Below are 15,694 nucleotides of genomic sequence, written 5' to 3'. Positions count from 1 at the left end.
ATGTCTTCTCATGAACTCTATTCCTACAGAGATTCAGCCTAAAATCTTATCTGTATTCAGAAGCATAATCCCTGACAATGGGAGCAGAGAGGAGGACGAGGCAGCTCTTTAGCTCAGTGTCTGAAGTAACTTGTCCTCCTGTGTGATTAGGACAGGTTTTGAATATACTAATAGAACGGCGGCCATTTTATTTCTCCTAATGATTGCTCCCCGGAAAAAATGAGCCATTATAACTAATAAAAGGTATTTGGGAATAGAATTATAATAAAGTAATATTTTCATTTTCTTAATTCCCGGAGAATCCCTTAAATGCTTTCTTCCCACCCTAGGCATTGCTTTGGAACGTCCCATAATCTATCCTGTGTCCCCCAATGACAGGAATGAGAAAACAGGATTTTTGGTTACTTATTGTAAAATCTTTCTCTTCCATTCATTGGGGGGGGGGGACAGCTCCCACCCAGTTACTTTTTGGTTGGTTAGTTCATTGCTACCAAGGTTCCCTCAAAGTATTCAAAACTGCATTTTCTAGTTTGTTTTTTTAGTAGACCTTAGATGCCACAGTCAATAGCGGCTGCAGCATCTAAGGAATTAAACCGCTGGGATTAGAGCTAGTTCCAATCCAGGCAGTTGCACCATGGCGTAAGCCGTATGTCAGCTAAAAACTGTTGCAGTTTGCATGGGCTTGGCTACTGAGCCCACATCATTTTCCCGTCAATGTTTTTAATGGCACCATTTTGGGATACACAGAAACACTGCCACTGAGTTTTTACTTTACAAATTTTGCGGCGTGCAACATTTATTGTCCAGGGTCAGTATGATTACTTCGATACCAAACACATTAAGAATTTTTTTTTTGTTTGACTAGATTAGCACTTTAAAAAAAAAAAAATATAATGTTATTGCTATGCTGTATCCCAAAGCCCATAACTTTTTTTTTTTTTCCTTTCTAGAGTGCTGTGTGAGGGCTTGATTTTTGAGGGACAACCTGTAGTTTTCATTGTTACCATTTTGGATACATAACACTTTTTGATCTCTTTGTATTCTGTTTTTGGTAGGGAAAGCAAATAAACTGCAATTGTGGTGTTTTTTTTTTTACGCCATTCACCATGCATGATAAATGACATAATTGTGTAGTGTGGGTCATTATGGATGCAGGGATATCAACTATGTGAAATTTTTTCCATTTGAAAAGCATTTTTCAATGTAAAAAGGTGCATTTTAACTTGGATATTTATATAGTTAATAAAACTTTATTTAACTCTTACTTTTACTATTTATTAATCCCACAAGGGGACGTTGACAGGCAATCTTCTGATTTCTTCTATAATACTCTGTACTTATGTGTTACCAGTGGGTTACGGACTGGCATACACTTCAGGCAGACTTGGGGGCCTTTATAAGAGCCCTGGCTGCTATGCTTAGACATCAGCACCCTGCAGTCTAATTCATGGCAGTGCCAATGCTTTTAACAATGGCTTCTAAGGAGTTAAATGGCCTAGAGGTTTTTTGTACATAGGCTGCATCCATAGACATTTCATCTATGTATTCAGCCAGTCTGCAGAGCAATAAAAATATCATTATTTTTCATTGTCTGGATCTTGTACTGTGTAAACGTACAAATTGAACTTTATTTTTAACCACATCACATAAAATCCCACCACTGCCGCTCGTATTGATTGCTCTATTTCTGCTCCTACCTCTTTTGAGGGCATTGCAAGGGCAATGGAGCAATAATAATGCATATTTCTAGACTTACTTTCTACTGATTTTGTATGACTTTAAAAAAAATTGACCTGTACCTTATGAAGGGCCTTTTAACCCCTTCACTCCCAGAACATTTTCACAATTTTGAGGTTTATATTATAGCCACATATGGGGTTATTTATCAAACTGGTGTAAAGTAGAACTGGCTTACCGATTCCTGGTGTAAAGTAGAACTGGCAACCAATCCGATTCCTCCTCTCATTTTGGACAGCTCCTTTTGGAAAATGAAAGGAGGTATCTGGTTGCTATGGGGCAACTAAGCCAGTTCTACGTTACACCAGTTTTAGGCCTCTTTAACACTTGCGTTGTCCGGATCCGGCGTGTACTCCACTTGCCGGAATTACACGCCGGATCCGGAAAAACGCAAGTGTACTGAAAGCATTTGAAGACTGATCCGTCTTCAAAATGCTTTCAGTGTTACTATGGCACCCAGGACGCTATTAAAGTCCTGGTTGCCATAGTAGGAGCGGGGAAGCGGTATACTTACAGTCCGCGCGGCTCCCGGGGCGCTCCAGAGTGACGCCAGAGCGCCCCATGCGCATGGATGACGTGCCATGCGATCACGTCAACCATGCGCGTGGGACGCCCTGACGTCACTCTGGAGCGCCCCGGGAGCCGCACAGACTGTAAGTATGCTGCTCCCCGCTACACTTTACCATGGCTGCCAGGACTTTAGCGTCCCGGCAGCCATGGTAACCACTCTAAAAAAGCTAAACGTCGGATCCGGCAATGCGCCGAAACGACGTTTAGCTTAAGGCCGGATCCGGATCAATGCCTTTCAATGGGCATTCATTCCGGATCCGGCCTTGCGGCAAGTCTTCAGGATTTTTGGCCGGAGCAAAAAGCGCAGCATGCTGCGGTATTTTCTCCGGCCAAAAAACGCTCGGTTCCGGAACTGAAGACATCCTGATGCATCCTGAACGGATTTCACTCCATTCAGAATGCATTAGGATAAAACTGATCAGGATTCTTCTGGCATAAAGCCCCGACGACGGAACTCTATGCCGGAAGACAAGAACGCAGGTGTGAAAGAGCCCTATAAATGACCCGAATAGTCTTTAAGAGTAGACCTCTTCTAAAATAAACCTTCAAAATGAGCAGAGTTCATACATATCGGATTATGTCCTTAATGGGGTTGTCCAGGGTTAGAAAAAACATGGGTCACTCGACACATGGGTGGCTAGTGCCCACTGTAGCCAAGATGTTGACTCGGATACACCTGGGACCAGCGGTGCACGAGGGGGAGTGTTGGAGCCAGAGCCCAGCGGCTGGGATCAGGTAAGTGTGCTCACCACTGCAGGTCTGGCCACACTGGAGGTCTAGAAAAAGCACAGTAAAGTTGGACAACCCCACGAAGTCAGGGTGCCCAGCAATATTTGCTACTATGCATTAGTTTATGAGCGATCAGAATGATTATAAAAAATGTGTCCTCTATGGTATACTTCTCACACTAAATATAAATTCATGGTTCCTTCGGCAGCAAAGCATACCTGGCCCTGCCTAATACCACCCCATGACTAATCTGTTTGTCAGAAATTATCTCAACAAGGTTGAGGAACATCCAACTGGTTTTGTGCAAGGATGAGCTGAGGTCCAATGTAACTGTTGGTCCGTCCTAGAGTTTGCGGTTCTTTGGATCATCTTCTAGGATGTTATGAGTTTCTGGATGCACTGTCCCCATGCCCTTGAAGTAAACTTTGCAATATGGCCAACTACTACAGTTCTCTACTTGCAGGAAATACTAAGCAATCACAGTGCAGATTTTATTTATTCAAGAGTCAAATACAAAATTAAAGCTGTGCTGTGATTGGTTGCTGTGGGCATTTTCAAAAAACCTGCCCCATTTATTATTATTTTTATTTAACCCCCTAAATCAGAAGTCGGCAACTTTCGGCACCCCATCTGCTCTAAAACTACAGCTCCAAGAATGCACACTCTGCTGTTCTTGCCACTCCTATAGAAGTGAAAAGAGGATTCTGGGAGTTGTAGTTTCAGACCAGCTGGAGTGCTGGAGGTTGCTGATCCCTGCCTAAATAACAAAGAAACGAAATTTAATGGGTATCGCCGCATTCTAAAATGTAAACTAATGAAATGAAAAATGTACCATGCATGGTGAACGCCGTAACAGTAAGACATTTTTGCTGATTGGTCACGGTTCCAACCAAAAATAAAAATTATCAAAAATGTGTATGTTCCTCAAAGCACCAATAAAAACGACAGTTCACCCTGCAAAAAAAACAGGCACACACAGCTTTGTAAGTGGAAAAATAAAAGGTATGGCTTTTTCAGAATATGGCGATTTTAAAAACATATTTTTGCAAGTAGAAAAGCATAATATATACATTTGCTATCAACCCGCAGAATAAGGCCGAATGCACACTGCCGTTCTTCACGGCCGTGAGCAGTCCGTGGAACCACGGGCTGGATTCCTGCTGAGAGCAGGAGCGCACGGCGTCATTGGTTGCTATAACGCCGTGCGCTTCATGCTGCCGCCGCAATACAGTAATACACTGGTATAGATCATGTGCATTCGGCCTAAGGTTAAGGTCCATGACATTTTTAGCACATTAAATGTGTGTGTGTGTGTGTATGTGTATATATATATATATATATATATATATATATATATATATATATTTTTTTTTTTAATGGCTCCAGTGTTTAATGCTCCTCCGTTTCCACCAGTAGTGCCAGTATATAATCCTCTTTCGACCTCCCTCCTCATATTGCGTGCTTTGCCAATAAATATATATTGACCACCCTGTATTGCCAATGGAGAATTCTCTCTGCAAAACATACAGGAATAGGACAGGTTCAGGCCACAGAACAGACATTCAGATGCAGGCAGCACATGGTGTTGTCCACATCTTTTTTACCCCCATTGAAATGACTGGGTCCTCAAAAAATGTGGATGCGGATGCGGATGCAGACCAAAACTATGGTCATGTGAATGCACTAAGGCTAAATACATATAAGGTTTTTGGATGAGGATTTGAAGCGCCCCTGCCTACAGAAATGGGTTGGAAAGGAACTAGAAATATACAGTAAAGGAAGGATTTATGCTTCTGGCTTTGGCTGAAATCGGCCGTGTTTGCCCCTGGTATGTCAGCATTTAGCATTATAGCTTCTCATCTAAGTGTCCAGGCCTCATAGTTACTGCTTATGTCCAGGCTCCAGTCTCCAGGCCCTGTCTCTTTATTAGCTGTTTGTTTGCGCTGACTATTCACCATTGTATCCATCTGTTCTGTGATTAGTCCCTTATTTTATTTTTTAATTAAGTTATTTTTTATTAGCATTTTTTAATAATACAAACGTAAGGCCCCCCCCCACAAACCATCATTGTGATGCCCTCCATCTTCCATAGCTTCAACATTCGGTTACACCAGTGCAATAAAAATTACACAGGCACAATCCCCATCCCTACAACAATCCCACAAAATCTTGAGACAATTTGTGATCTTATAATCGGAGTTGGAATATACATTTGTTATCGGCCATAACCTCCCCACATTACATCACATATCGTAGAAGCATTTCATGTCTTCAGTGAGAAATCGCCAATCACCGAGCCAAATATGTACAATATGCCCTCACACTAATCCCAGACGGTATCTCTGAAGTTCCCTGGACGCCAGCCCAGGGGCATCAATCCAAGGAGTCCAGAGCTTTTCAAATTTGGCCATGGCACCCCTCTTTCCAAGTTAAGTAACCAATTAATCTTAGCTACAAATTCGGTTTTACTAGGACTACCCTCATCCAGCCAATGTTGAGCAATCAACTTACGAGCCATATACAACATTCTGGCCACTGCTATTTTCCTGGGCTCAGTGATTGGCAAGTCCTCCACATACCCCAATACACAGACAAATGGCGTCACATCCAGCGTAACTTCATACAGAGAGTCAATGAGATGCAGCACTGCGCGCCAAAAACCCTCCAGTGCCGAGCACGACCACAGCATGTGCAGCATACCTGCATCCTCCCCGCATCGCGGGCATTTGGAGTCCAACCGAAGTCCAATATTAAACAGAAACTGAGGAGTCCTATAAACCCTATGTATTAGATATATTTGCGACAGCCTATAGGCCTCGCTGAGAGAGAGCTGCGGAATCCTCTCCAATATCTCCTGCTACTGGGTTTCCTCTAACGGCCCCATCTCCGCTTCCCATTTTGTCCTACTATTTATCGGGTGGCCTTGCAGAAATAGATCCAGCAAGGTCTGATAGAGCAAAGAGATAACTCCAGAGGAGGAATCCCTCTTCTCTATAAACACAATAATCTTGTTTTGAAGTACCGTGCTCAAACATACTGCCGTCCTGGTCAGCCCGGAAGGCAGCTGCAAATACCTATAGAAATCGGAGTGATTAGTCCCTCATTAAGGTAAATCTGGCCCCTCCTCTATTGTTCACACCTAGAAGTGTAAGGATTAGATACACAGCTCAGCAGGCAGTATCACGCATAATGGGATTAGATACACAGCACAAAAGCTGGCATCACACACGATAGGATTAGGTACATGGCTCAGCAGACAGTATCACACACAATAGGCTTAGACACACGACTGCAGACCGTATCACACATTATAGGATTAGATGCGCAGCTCAGCCGGCAATATCACACATGATCGGATTAGATACACAACTCAGCAGACAGTATCAAACACAATAGGCTTAGACACACGACTCTGCAAACAATATCACACAGGATTAGATTAGATACACCGCTCAGCAGACAGTATAACATATGATTAGATACACAACTCAACAGGCAGTATCACACATAATAGGATTAGATACACAGCTCAGCAGACAGTATCACACATGATATGATTAGATACACAACTCAACAGGCAGTATCACACATAATAGGATTAGATACACAGCTCAGCAGACAGTATCACACATGATATGATTAGATACACAACTCAACAGGCAGTATCACACATAATAGGATTAGATACACAGCTCTGCAGATAGTAAAACGCGATAGGATTAGATACACAGCTCAGCAGACAATCAATAAGTATTTTAAATGTCATACAAAAATTGTGGTATATACTGACACCCAATTTGTCTGAATTGTATTATGTACATTTGTAGCATGTAATGAATGGGACTGTTAAACTTAAAAGTATATAATAATTTCTGCATAATACTGTGGTTGGTGTGTTATTTTGAATATAATAAATATAATTCTAGACTAGCACTGTATACCGACACAAAGTGTATCTAAATCATAGTATATGGCATATAGAATTGTAGTGAACAATGGCACAGGTCAAAATATATGGTAAAAAAAAGAGCATCCATTTTTCATATATGTTAAATGTAAGACAAAGACCTGATGTGAACCCGGCCAAATTTCACAATTGTAATTCCATTACCAGGTCTTTACCTTTTTTATTTAGCTAGTAACACAATGCGCCACCTGCTGTCTGAACATTGTATAGCTAGTGACACAATGCGCCACCTGCTGTCTGAACGTTGTATTGCAGTTTATCCAATTTAGATATAACGTCATGTCGTGACACACATCTTAGGACATGTTGAGATAAGTGATCAGTTAAGTGTGGACACATCTGTATTTCTGAAAAAACAACTAATTTTAATGTCATGTAATTGCAGTAGCCCATATCAAATCCTGTTTCTTCACTTATTTGGATATAAAGACCAAGACTGGTATAAAGGAAAACTGGTTGCAATGGGCTACTAAGCCCATTTTCCTTTACACCAGTTTTGATAAATGACCCCAGAGATTATACTGCAGCATGTAGATGATGGGATCGTCGTGGTCTGTGCTGCCTGCTACTTGGCTTACCCATGTGCAGGAAGTTAGTGGCCCCACTACAGCACACATCTTAGTCCTATTGTCATCCAGGACACAATTCAGGAGGCGCAGTATACTTAGGGCTCTTTCACACCTGCGTTCTTGTCTTCCCACATAGAGTTCCGTCGTCGGGGCTCTATGCCGGAAGAATCCTGATCAGGATTATCCCCATGCATTCTGAATGGAGTGAAATCCGTTCAGGATGCATCAGGATGTCTTTAGTTCCGGAACGGAACGTTTTTTGTCCGGAGAAAATACCGCAGCATGCTGCGCTTTTTGCTCCGGCCAAAAATCCTGAAGACTTGCCGCAAGGCCGGATCCGGAATTAATGGCCATTGAAAGGCATTGATCTGGCCTTAAGCTAAACGTCGTTTCGGCGCATTGCCGGATCCGACGTTTAGCTTTTTTAGAGTGGTTACCATGGCTGTCGGGACGCTAAAGTCCTGGCAGCCATGTTAAGTGTAGTGGGGAGCGGGGGAGCGGTATACTTACCGTCCGTGCGGCTCCTGGGGCGCTCCAGAGTGACATCAGGGCGCCCCACGCGCATGGATGACGTGATCGCATGGCACGTCATCCATGCGCATGGGGCGCTCTGACGTCACTCTGGAGCGCCCCGGGAGCCACGCGGACTGTAAGTATGCCGCTCCCCCGCTCCCTGCTCCTACTATGGCAACCAGGACTTTAATAGCGTCCTGGCTGCCATAGTAACACTGAAAGCATTTTGAAGACGGATCCGTCTTCAAATGCTTTCAGTACACTTGCGTTTTTCCGGATCCGGCGTGTAATTCCGGCAAGTGGAGTACACGCCGGATCCGGACAACGCAAGTGTGAAAGAGGCCTTAGATTGACAATACAGCACGATTTTCAACTTGTGTGTTTGAATGATTCATGCGCAAATATGTTTTTCCATTTTCTTTACAGGATGTTGCACACAAGATGCTTTCATCTGGGGAGTGTACACCTGAAGATCTCTGCTTTTCCCTGCAGGTTAATGCTGAGATATATCTGTAATGCATTTCATTCAGGGCCCTAACTGTTACTATTTGTAGAAAGATAGAGCTGGACATGAAATGGACATAGCGTCGAGGAGTGTGTCATACCCCTAGACATTCCGTACCAGCATTGTGAGCTCCTGCATCTATAAAGTAGCGTTCTCCTCCAGCCTATGTGATCTCTAGGTGTGGCAGATATCATGATTAGGAAAATGACCAATTGTTTAAAGCAACTTAATGTTGCTATCTGTACTTAAAAAAAATAAAAAAATCCAAAAATCTCAGTTTTCACTTTTGCCAATGAGCGTTATAATAGGTGGACACTTCCTGTTCTGTAGAGATCACTTTTCAGCAGGCATTTCATTATCATTACAGGCAGGATTATCACAAAAGGTAACACCTATATATAGATTACACAACATCACACCATTCAGTGATCAGTTTACCTCATCCCCATCCTTGCCTAATGACGCCCACAACATGCTCTCATAGATGTCAATGACTTCTGCTCTGTCTGAGGTTTCCCGTGCCTGTGTGCTGTTGTGTCTGGTGGAGGTCTGACTGCTGGGTCCCCTGCCAATCACGAGGACAGGGGTCTGTGTTCCCTTGTTTGAATGGAGTGGCAGAAACGTATGTGTGCTGCCGCTCTATTCCACTTTAACAAACTGAGCGCTCACCTATCTCTGGCAGCCCTGTAGAGTTCAATGGAGCGACAGCACACGTGTGTCCACCTGGGAACACTGGTCACCTATTCTCATGATCGGCAGGAGCCCCAGTAGTCGGACCCCTAACCATCAGACACTTATCCCCTATCTCGTGGATAGGGCAGGAATCGGCAACCTTCAACACTCCAGCTGCTGTGAAACGACAACTCCCAGCATGCACACTTGTCTTTCCCATAGGAGTCAAAAGAGGATTCAGGGAGTTGAAGATTTGGAACAGCTGGAGTGCCAGAGGCCCCTGGGAAAGCTGTAGGACAGTTGTCTTTCCAGCTCTGATTTACAAGGCCATATTTCTTCCTGACAGGAGACCGTCTTCTCGATGCTTGTGGAGATAACAGAGCGGGCTATGGCTCATTGCGGTTCCCAAGAAGTTTTAATAGTGGGTGGAGTTGGATGTAAGTAAATACGGTGTAATGATCGTAGGCATTGATGATCTATCCCATTTATCTATGGCCAGCTTCTAGCGTAGGGGGTCAGGGTTCTGTCACAGAATAGACACTATCCTGACCCACAACGGACCGATCCTACTCTGTTGTTTTGGTATGGGATTTTGCTGATTTCTGTAAACTGCGTTTGCTAAAAAGGATATTCTTGCTACTAAATATACATTTACTGCAGGGAAACAGACTCCATATTGATTTTAAACACTTAGGTAACATACGGCTGCAAGAAATGATGGAAGCAATGTGCAAAGAACGAGGCGCCAAGCTTTTTGCCACAGATGAGAGGTAAGATTGATGTAAGTAGCATTTTATAGCATAAGACCCATTTAATTAATCTGGAATGAAATGTGAGCGTGGCTTGGGGCACATTGGTCCTGGCAGCAGCTTATTCCCCTCTCTCCAGCGAAATAAATATGCCAAGAGTGCATTTTTCTGGTCGATTTGGGAGAATCCGCTATAGGTTAAAGCCAACAATCTATAGCTTTAATCTATATCCTTTAATCACACCTTTCGCTTACATTCAGATAAGCCGATGACCCTGTACTTGATATTGACTCTACTTCACCTGTCATTATGTCTACTTCTCCAGTTGTTGGCACAACATAATGATTATTTCTATGGACATCTTTGGTGTATGACAGGTTCTGTATTGATAATGGGGCAATGATCGCCCAAGCAGGATGGGAAATGTTCCGTTCAGGTCAAGTTACAGCACTAGAAGATTCTTGGATAACGCAGAGGTCAGTGTCCGTCACCAGTATGGATTGGTTGGATTCACTCCTGATAGGTAAACACAGGACTGGATATAAAAAGTTTTTTTTGTATCCTCTCCTGAGTGACTACAAAAACGATATCTGAATCTGACCTAAGAGTTCTGCCACAGTTTTGTGTTGTGCGTTTTTCAACATAAAAAGGCCTCAATATTGCGACTGCTCATCATTTTATTTTTATTTTTTGATATATAGTGTTGTTTACCATCTGCCATTTTTTTTGTATGTATTATGTAGGAAAGTATGTACCCACCGTAATGTCATTTCCTCTGTAGAGCAGTATGGAGAAAATACATTACCGGAAAATGAAAAAAGACCACCTGGAAAACTTAAAGGGGCTTTCCAAGTGTTTTTTTTTTACCAATTACCTATCCTCTGGATCATCAGTATCTGCCTTCTCCTATCAGCTGTTTGAGAAGGCAATGGCGCCACAGCCTTCACTTTGCTTACCAAGCACAGCACCATTCATTGTATAGCAGCTCAGCCCCATTCACTTCAATGAGGCTGAGCTGCGCCTAGGCCATGTGACTAATGGATGTGACATCACATGACCTAGGAATTGCTGGAGAAGGCTGCAGCGCTACTGCCTTCTATTACAGCTAAATGCCAGGGCTCCTGGGTGTCGGGAAAAAAAATAACATTTTGAAAACCCCTTTAATGCGACTGAGCAAAGTATAAACTGTTAATGGTGCATGGTCAATGATAACACAACCACGGTAGTATATCCATTATTTTGGGCTCTGCAGGAGGGTATAAGTTGAGGCAGGGTCACATTAATACTGGGTGGCATCTCCCGTCGCTGTGATACAGGCTGCCAGTCTGGCATGATAACGGTCATACAGATGCTGGATATTCAATCTCTTTCAACTTACACATGGTTATTGGCTGTGTATAGGAGATCGGTCACCCCATCTAGTCTGAGACATTCTTAATGGGGAAGACAGCTGGTGGTCGAACTGACCAGGGGAGCTGCTGGATACCCTGAAGAACACGTTTATGTAGTGTGTGGGTTGGACGTTCTCTTGTTGAAACACATCTGCTGAGTCAAAAAAAGCAGTAGTCAATTATGTCCTGAACATCCATGAATACCTGCTGGGAATGGCCATGGTAGCTAATGGTGCCCCACACCATGGCAGTTAGTGTTGGTCTTGTGTGTCTTCACACTTTGCATTATGGCAGTAGACACTCTCTAGCCCCTGTGCAAACTCTGATGTGTTCAGTGGTGAAAGCAGGTTCAGCCTTGGTACTGATGATAGCCACCAGGCTGTGGATTAACCCAAAAGGTGCATCTCAAGCATGAAAAAAAAACTGCCTGTCTGGCGTTTAGAATTTCCCATAGACTTCCATGAAACATCTGGAGCTAACACTTCTTGCCTAAAAGCACTGCAAACCAGCTCAAAACCGCCAGAAATAAACCTGTGTGTGACACCACCCTACACTTGTTAAATGGTCACATTGGGGATGGGAATAGTTCAACACAAATACAATGCATATTTTCCACCTGCAAAGTTGGATGGGGAATCCACAGCTAAACTGTCCCATGTGAACATACCCAAACACACGGATTTTATTTCAGAGCTGTCTATGCATGCACAGTGATCAGAGTTATAATGTTTGTTGGAACCTGTTCCTTCTTGTGGACCATGTCGGTTCAAGTCTCCAGCCGCCCACAACCTACAAAAGTGGACTGTCTGACCCTTTCTTTTGGTTTCCAGATACCGGACCGATGAAGTAGAGGTGACATGGAGAGACTGAAATGAACCCACCTGTAGTGTTGCGTCCCGACTGTATGTTTATAAGTGAACCTGGGTTTCAGACTTCAGAAGCCATGATCATATTATTTGCCATACATCTTAATCTAAGTTGTATTTATTTTAAAGACACACAATGTTAATATCACTGACAAAAATACCAAATAAATGGGGACCCTTCTGATATCTGTAAATGGTTTATGTCTTTGTGCAGATACATTATTCTGAAATGGCAAAGATTTGGCTTGTGAGATCATTTGGACGACGAGCACAACTCGCAAAGCATGGCAGTCCAGCAATAAAAAGCATCAGGGATAGGAGTCGTCATGTGCGTCCAACAGGACAAGGATTAGATCATCATTTAGGTTCTTGCACCCATGCCATAGTTAACAAAACTGCAATGGTGGTGCGAGTGCAAAGCAATAGGAAGCACTGCTGATCGGGCAAGAGTATCATAGTAATTGTAGATCTAGTGTTCTGTCAGCACATTGGCTACATGTCAGACATGATAAATGCTGCATGGAGTTGTTTTACCCAGACACGCACAGGGCGCTGGTGAAGTTAATGACTCTTCCTAAGGCTACATGCACACAACCGTTGTGTAATTTGTAGAACGGCAAGGACAGCCATTGATATACCTGCCTATTCTTGTCCGCAAAACGGACAAGAATAGGACAGGTTATTTTTTTTTTTTTTGCGGGGCAACGGATGCGGAAAGCACACTGAGTGCTGTCCGCATCTTTTGCGGCCCCATTGGAGTGAATAGGTCCGCATCCGGACCAAAACGGCTGTGTGTATAAGGCCTAACGGAGATTACAAGGTAAATGAGTCAGTGAGATTCTGGCTTGTAGAGGAGGTATAGATTTATATTTAGTTAACACTGTTTTCACAATAAAGGGATAGGACAGAACCTCATTTAAGCTGGCGTCAGCTTTTTGGCAATTTTTAAGTATACAAATCCTTCTTTTATATTTCTTTATTCAATTCCAACCCACCTCTGGCTCCAAAAACTGCCACAAAAAGCTGGGTGACACCACCCTTATTAACATACCCTGCGTACCCTCCGGTTACCAGTATCTTAGGTGTCCTGATTGTGCTAGTAACACTAAGGCAATACTTATTGCAGCTAAGCTTCAGTGTGTACCTACATTTTATTTCCATTTCCACAATTTAATAGTATAGCTTCTAAAATATTAGTGAACTTTGTAATATAGTTTATTAAAGAAAAGTCCAGGGAAGGACGCGCTGCTGAGGGAGAAGAGACCTTCTGATAATCCAGCTCTGGGGAGATATCAATCACTCCCCAGTAGCTGCAGCCTTGTCTGCCTCAGCAGCTCATCCTCCCCTTTCCATAGACTTCAACAGGCTGTGTAAGGCCTCTTTCACACGGGCGTCATATTTTTTGCCCGGATAAGAGGCGGGTGCGTTGCGGGAAAATGCGCGATTTTTCTGCACGAGTGCAAAACATTGTCATGCGTTGCACTCGCGTGAGAAAAATCGCGCATGTTTGGTACCCAAACCCGAACTTCTTCACAGAAGTTCGGGCTTGGGATTGATGTTCTGAAGATTGTATTATTTTCCCTTATAACATGGTTATAAGGGAAAATAATAGCATTCTCAATACAGAATGCATAGTAAAACAGGGCTAGAGGGGTTAAATTTTTTTTTAACTCACCTTAGTCCACTTGATCGCGAAGCCGGCATCTCCTTGTGTCTCCTCTGCGCTGAACAGGACCTGGGGTGAGCATTAAATAGAGGTTAAGGACCTTTGATGACATCACTCCGGTCATCACATGGTACGTCACATGATCTTTTACCATGGTGATTCACCATGGTAAAAGACCATGTGATTACCGGAGTGACGTCATCAAAGGTCCTTAACCTCTATTTAATACTCACCCCAGGTCCTGTTCAGCGCAGAGGAGACACAAGGAGATGCCGGCTTCGCGATCAAGTGGACTAAGGTGAGTTAAAAAAAAAATTAAATTTTTTTTTAACCCCTCTAGCCCTGCTTTACTATGCATTCTGTATTCAGAATGCTATTATTTTCCCTTATAACCATGTTATAAGGGAAAATAATAATGATCGGGTCTCCAGCCCGATCGTCTCCTAGCAACCGTGAGTGAAAATCGCACCGCATCCGTACTTGCTTGCGGATGCTATGCGATTTTCACGCTTCCCATTCACTTCTATGGGGCCTGCGTCGCGTGAAAATCGGACAATATAGAGCATGCTGCGATTTTCACTCAACGCACAAGTGATGCGTGAAAATCACCGCTCATGTGCACAGTCCCATAGAAATGAATGGGTCAGGATTCAGTGCGGGTGCAATACGTTCACCGCACGGAAAACTCGCCCGTGTGAAAGGGGCCTAAGACTTGGATTTCACTGACCGTGACTGGGCCAGGGGGGAGGAAATTGCTCATTACTAGGACCCATACTATTGAATTATGGAAAATTGAATTACAGTTTAGGTATGCTTTGAAGCACTGAATCATATCAGCCTAGTCACAACAGGAGAATATAGTGTGGGTGGTAAAGCCTAAACCAACTGGCAGGTTGCATCTCACAGTGTCATTTTTAGGTTGTTTAGGGTACAGCCATTCATATCTTTTCCCTGCGCTTTACATTTATGACGAGTGAGAATATGCACACCATGCTTTATCTTGGCCCATGCTCTTATCTATATAGAACTGTTTGCTCTGCTATTTGCAGACGTCCCATAGAAATGAATAGAGGGCACTCTGCACAAACAGCCACCTCTCCAGTCACCTCTGTGGGACTGCTGGAAATGGCTGAGCCAGCACTGAGCTATTCTCCGAACTCCCATAGCAGTGAATGGAGTGTGGCGGCGCTTGAGGTGGCATATCACTTAGATGTGTCTGAGATGGAATACCCCTTTAAGTCTCCTCCAGCTTTATTTGCAATATATACGATTGGGCTGGAGAGTTATATCATTAGTTCAGGGATCCAACTAAATGAAGGCACTGTTGGGGTATCTGTCAGCTGCACAGTGCCTATAGAGACAGACCCACTGATTTCAGTGGTCTGTCACTGCCATCATGGTATTCAGTACTTTTATAGTACTGACCAGAAGCCTGCACAAGCGCTGCTCCTGCCGTCGGACGATAAGCGAGAGGTTACTTTCCTGATGTAAAAAAGAAAGCAATCTGTAAATTCAAGTCAGAGTGGGGGCAGCAAGCATCGGATACTACATCTTCACAGCGCTGGTGCATGCTGTGGGCTTCGGCAGCTCAGCACTATAAAAGTACTGAATGCCATCATGGCAGTGACAGACCACTGAAATCAGCGGGTGTTTCACTACCCAAACCTGACCTCAGTGAGGGTAGAATAGTCAATAGGACATCAGTATCTGATCAGTGGGGTCCGACACCCAGGATCTACAGTGATCAGCTGTTTGAGAAG

General features: G+C 43.5%; 1 protein-coding gene across 2 annotated transcripts in view; it reads left to right on the top strand.

Moving 5' to 3' along the window:
- The window catches only part of LOC122924104 (O-sialoglycoprotein endopeptidase), a 31,333-nt gene extending 18,875 nt beyond the window's left edge, over positions 1-12,458 (top strand). For both annotated transcript variants that reach the window (XM_044275038.1, XM_044275032.1), the window contains exons 8-12: positions 8,512-8,577; positions 9,609-9,699; positions 9,957-10,032; positions 10,389-10,487; positions 12,233-12,458. In XM_044275038.1, coding sequence (XP_044130973.1) covers positions 8,512-8,577; positions 9,609-9,699; positions 9,957-10,032; positions 10,389-10,487; positions 12,233-12,272 — 372 coding nt within the window. In that variant the 3' untranslated portion in view covers positions 12,273-12,458. The remainder of the gene's footprint in view (positions 1-8,511; positions 8,578-9,608; positions 9,700-9,956; positions 10,033-10,388; positions 10,488-12,232) is intronic.
- The last annotated feature ends 3,236 nt before the right edge of the window (positions 12,459-15,694 follow it).

This window comes from Bufo gargarizans, chromosome 1 (assembly GCF_014858855.1).
Source record: "Bufo gargarizans isolate SCDJY-AF-19 chromosome 1, ASM1485885v1, whole genome shotgun sequence".
Taxonomy (NCBI): Eukaryota; Metazoa; Chordata; class Amphibia; order Anura; family Bufonidae; genus Bufo; species Bufo gargarizans.
The sequence above is the reverse complement of the archived record's forward strand: the minus strand, read 5'-3'. Positions and strand labels throughout refer to the sequence as shown.